At 33.2% G+C, this 4,962-nt stretch overlaps 1 protein-coding gene across 4 annotated transcripts; it reads left to right on the forward strand.

The window, feature by feature from the left end:
• The first annotated feature begins 6 nt into the window (after positions 1–6).
• LOC111394791 (metallothiol transferase FosB-like) lies at positions 7–3,029 on the forward strand. 4 transcript variants are annotated; one of them, XR_002702710.1, is made up of 3 exons: positions 7–322; positions 2,202–2,632; positions 2,739–3,029. XR_002702710.1 is itself a non-coding variant. In XM_023020773.1 (3 exons), exons 1-2 carry the CDS (start codon positions 114–116, stop codon positions 2,521–2,523), a joined length of 531 nt encoding a protein of 176 aa, XP_022876541.1. In that variant the 5' UTR covers positions 7–113; the 3' UTR covers positions 2,524–2,536; positions 2,739–3,029. The 4 variants fall into 4 exon arrangements, 3 of the variants coding, with proteins under 3 accessions (XP_022876541.1, XP_022876542.1, XP_022876540.1); XM_023020773.1 differs by having other exon boundaries at positions 2,202–2,536; XM_023020774.1 differs by having other exon boundaries at positions 2,202–2,422.
• The last annotated feature ends 1,933 nt before the right edge of the window (positions 3,030–4,962 follow it).

The raw sequence follows: 4,962 nt of genomic DNA on the forward strand, positions 1-4,962 counted from the left end.
TGTTTGTTTGCCTTATAAATCAGCATTATCCAATCCAACTACAGAGTTTTATATGCATATTTATTACATTAGAACGATAATAGGGAGTTTTAGAGAGCGAAAGTAAGAGAGAGATGGTACCAGAGATCGTAAATGTAGAAGTGGAAGAGATGTTGAGTGAGTCAATAGCATATTCTAATGAAGCAAATAAATTGCCAATCTTGTCACTAAACCATGTCTCTTTTGTCTGCAAATCAGTCAAAAAATCTGTGCAGTTTTATGAGCAAGTTCTTGGATTTGTCCTAATCAAGAGGCCCTCTTCTTTTGACTTTGAAGGAGCTTGGTACGTATATTCATCTTCCTCTGCGGGTGTGTTTACATTGGGATAAAGTAGAAATGAAAAATATGAAGCATTAGACACATTAATTTTGCATATTACTTTCCAAATCTCGAAGATTTCGAACATACTTAAACACCCACCATTTATACTTCTTATGTTCCTACTGATATTAAACAAGATTGACAATTAAAGAAAATGGGGGAAAGTTGCAGATTTTTTACTTCACTGCTATGGAATTAATTTACACGGAAGTTTGATTTCTCTCTTTCTTTATGCTTTGACATAAAACAAATTAACCTCCCAATCTGGACGAATTTTTCTACCAGTTTATCAAATTTAAGAGGGAGATGTGAAGACTAATTTTATTATAAAACTCTTAATCTCCGTCCAACCAACTCCAGAGGAAAATTAATGTAGTACGGTCTCGATTGCAAGAAATTTACCATCAGCCTTATTAACATGTTTTGGTACGCATGTCTCATATAACAGTGCATTGGACGAGTACTATTTAGCTAACTCATATCGTGTCTTGTTTAGTCCTGTGCACTCACTGGCGAAGGAAAGGGGCTATGATCCCCCAACTTTTGGGAAATTTTGTTTTTGTTTTTGTTTTTTCCTTTTATTTTTCGAAAAAAAAAACACAATTTTCTCTCGCTCTCTCACGACTCTCTCTCTCTCTCACCTCTATTACCAAAACTCTAACCCTATTAATTCTTCAGAAAAATGTCTATGATTTCCCACAAATTACCACAACTACTCCAATTTTCAACTAATTAGAACCTAAATTTTCATTTTCTTTTTTACCAATTTATTCTAACATTGATGCAAAATGACTGTCATTACGGCACTACCTCCCTCATTCGTCATTGTAATTCTGACGCCACCTTCACTCATCAGTTCTCCACACACAGTCAACTTAAAGTTATTTTGTCTTTGAAAATTGAAAGACAACCATTACGCAGACAACAGTAACTTATAATTTCAAATTTTTAATTTTTTTTTTTTAACAAAATTCAAAGTAAAAGAGAAAATGGGTTTGAATTACATCATTAGTTTATGAATAATTATATTCTTACAAAGTTGGTGTACAAAAGTGGAGTGCCAAAGTGTGTTGGCAAAATCTGGACCCTTGATTTCAAATTATTTAAAAATCTGTTTTTAAAATGATTGGTGTAGATTTGATTTTGTAACCTAACTTTGTAAACCCCCTTTGTCATTGTAGCATAGCTTGATTTGGAATGTGTTTGGAAAAATTTATGCATATGGAATGACTTTAAAATTGTGTATATAGAATCTGGAATGATTCTGTCCAATTTGACTTATATTGATTGAATTGATAGTTAGTATTAAATATTGGTTGAATGTTTTTCCTTTCGATAACATGAATTGAATATTTTAATTGATTGTTTGTCTCAGTTATGGATAAATTCCTTAAATATAAATATGTATTTTCTTATGATAAGCAAAATATTAATGAAAGTAATGTTCGAGATAAAATAGATGAAAGTGATATTAGAGATGATAGGGATCAAGGACTTGGTGATTAAATGGCTGTTGGGGATGAAATTGATTAAACTAATCTTGGAGATATTCCGGTTGAAACTAATGCAGAGGATGCTAGGAATGAAAATGCGTAGAAAACAATTATAATAAAATGTTGAATGCCTTTTAAGAAAAAAAAATTGCAAGCTTAACTGTGTCCCTAACTAAAAATGTCATCATCCGCCAATGGATGCATTAAACACATATTTTCCGAGCCTTGGCACATAATCCCTCTACTTCTTGACTATACTCTAAATATGTTATTCTACCTTCTCTTGTTCATGTTCATCTTTGTTTGGTGGGAATTTGATTACTAATCCAAACTGAATTTAATTTGTAGGTTGTTCAACCATGGAATAGGAATCCATTTGCTTGAAGCTGCAGAAAATGTTCCAAACAAAAAAGAGAAAATAAATCCAAAAGACAACCACATTTCATTCCAATGCTCGGATATGGAACTCATAACCCAGAAATTACAAGAAATGAAAATAGGATATGCAACTGCAGTTGTCAAAGAAGGAGGCATAACAGTGGATCAATTGTTCTTCCATGATCCAGATGGTTATATGATTGAAATTTGCAATTGCCAAAATCTACCAATTCTTCCACTTTCTTCCTGTCCTCTTAAGAAGCTACAATACCCTAATGATAATCTCACATAATCATCTCTCTATGTTGAGTTTTTTAATTCATTGAGTTTAAACCGTGACCAATTTATAGTAATTAGGGTTTTTGTTGCAGAAAAGTTTTATGGTATTTATTTACTTTATGGTAATCATTACTAGATGACCGGCTATATAGTTAAAGATTATGAGTTCAAGTTTTCTTATCATCAACTTAAAAAAGTGATTATTAATTAATTAATGTGTTGTTACAGGGAAGAAGATGCAGTGCAATAGGGAAGTAGAAGATCTGATGTTGGAGAATTTGGCAGTGGAAATGATGGATATTTCAATTTGACTTCATTTCTCCCCCTGTATTAGTTAGAAAAATGTAAAATATATGTTTGGAAAAGAGAAAGCATTTTAATCTATAGTTAATTATAAATGTATTAGCATATTCCAGCTCTTTCTTGGAGTCTTCTAATTGATAGTAAAATGTCAATCGATACTGCTTGTTTATGAAAAGGTCAATGGGCATATATGTAGAGAGGGATTTATTGTTCTAATTATATTGTCGTACAAATTCATTAGGCTCAAGTTTTCCGGTCAAATTGTCATCCCTAAATAAAGCGCTGTTAAAAAATATTAATCGAGTAAAAACATTATATGCCCCGTGTTTTTGCTCATGTAGACGAACTTCGCTAATAAGAAGGGGATCATGATAGAATTTCTTGTCATATTTACAACATTTTGACACAACGCGAGCAATTAACACATTTTACTTATGCGTATACACAAGTACCTTAAAAAATTGACAGGACTTAGAAACACATGAATTGATACATGAAAAAGTATAGCTTAACTTAATAAGTAAAAATCATATATAATATTTTAATAGTCATTTAGAACTTGAAATTCTACAAGTTGTGTCTAATTGTTAAAAAAAAAAAAAAAAAAGGGTGTTACACGAGCTCAAACGTGATAGGTCCCATAGTCTCGTGTGAACATAGTTTGGTCCCATTAATTTATGTATACTACTATATATATATATAGTCCTACCATGTGATGATATTTTAATGTAACAGCTATTGACCACTGATAAGGGCCATTTAATTTGGCCCCATTACTCGATGAAGAGACAACTTAATCCTGTGGGGTAGACCACCTTAGTGGGATAACATTTTGCCTCTCGTGGCAAACACTTCATCCCCTCAACTAAATGCTTTTATTTTTGCTTCCAATAAAGAAATTTATTCGAACATGATCAAAAATACTTCTTAATCTCATAAACAGCTTTTGACTTTTTCAAAATCCTACTAAACGAGCCGTAAAACTGAATATCCCTGTAGATTGAATCGACTTGCATATCTTGATATAAGTTTGAAAATCGTCGTTGTATCAAATACTCTACAAAAATCGACTTTGACTCTTAGAATTGAACTTTTTCATTGTATTATAGACCGAAGCATTTTCTAAAAGGATTCAAGTCCCCAGCACTGAGCTAATCCAGAGAATGGGTCTCTCTCTCTCTCTCTCTCTCTCAACAGAGATTGGAAAAGGCAGCAAAGGAATCAGCTCTTGCTAGTAAATCTTGTGTTATTAATCTAATATACAACTAATATTAACCTTTCTCGTCCCCGGATATAAAATAAAATAAAAATAAAGCGTAAAAAGGGTCATAAAAAACTGTCTTAGTACATTGAGAAAATAACACTGCCTAACTCGCTAGTACATTGATGCTACTATACTACTTCCGAGTACTGTGTATCAAACATGTATTAATATATTCCTCTATTCACCTTCAAACGAGTAGTTTTCTTCAACACAAAAACCACAAGCTCTAGAGTCTTGATCAGTTTAGTGCATTCTACAGAAAGAAGGCGTACTTCTGATTTGTCGTGTATATTTTCTTCGCCCTTGCAAAATTCAACTGAGTAGCTACCATATTGTACAGCGCAACCAAGGATGGTCGTTCTTTAGAAGAAAAAGTGAGTCTACCGAAGTGTTAAACTCTGCAATAGTTGGCAGAACTGTAATGTGCAATGCTGTGAAGCTTCATCATGTGCGACATCTGGAAGACCATATTCAGGCATTAATTATTTCTTTTCTCATTCATCAGATGAAATGACTACAAAAACGTCATTAAGAGACCATTTCCGCGGTGTTGACTTGTCCACAGGATTAATTACTGCACGCTCTGCTGTTTCAAGCCGATATCCAATCACAATTTCCTGCCGTTGACGACCCCTGATCATTATATCGTAGAAACAGAGCTCTTCCTTGTCATAAAGATAGAACTCTGCTGGCTTGATGCACATTTCATTACCCTGCAGATAGATATGGAGTTAGAGAGGAATGTACATTTTACGCAATGCATTTCATCTCGACTAGCAGGTTAATAAACTTCATTTGAATCTTTCCATATTACTTCTGCAGAAGAAGAAACAAATGAAAGCTAAAGGAATACTTTGATTTGAAGTGGAAAACCCTTGTCTGTAG

Source organism: Olea europaea, chromosome 5 (assembly GCF_002742605.1).
Source record: "Olea europaea var. sylvestris chromosome 5, O_europaea_v1, whole genome shotgun sequence".
In the NCBI taxonomy this organism is placed as follows: Eukaryota; Viridiplantae; Streptophyta; class Magnoliopsida; order Lamiales; family Oleaceae; genus Olea; species Olea europaea.

Excerpts from the sequence above, each read along its gene's own strand:
- LOC111394791 (XM_023020772.1), top strand. The coding sequence starts at position 114 with ATGGTACCAGAGATCGTAAATGTAGAAGTGGAAGAGATGTTGAGTGAG. Across the intron at positions 323-2,201 it reads TTTGACTTTGAAGGAGCTTG|GTTGTTCAACCATGGAATAG; the intron begins GTACGTATATTC and ends TTTAATTTGTAG.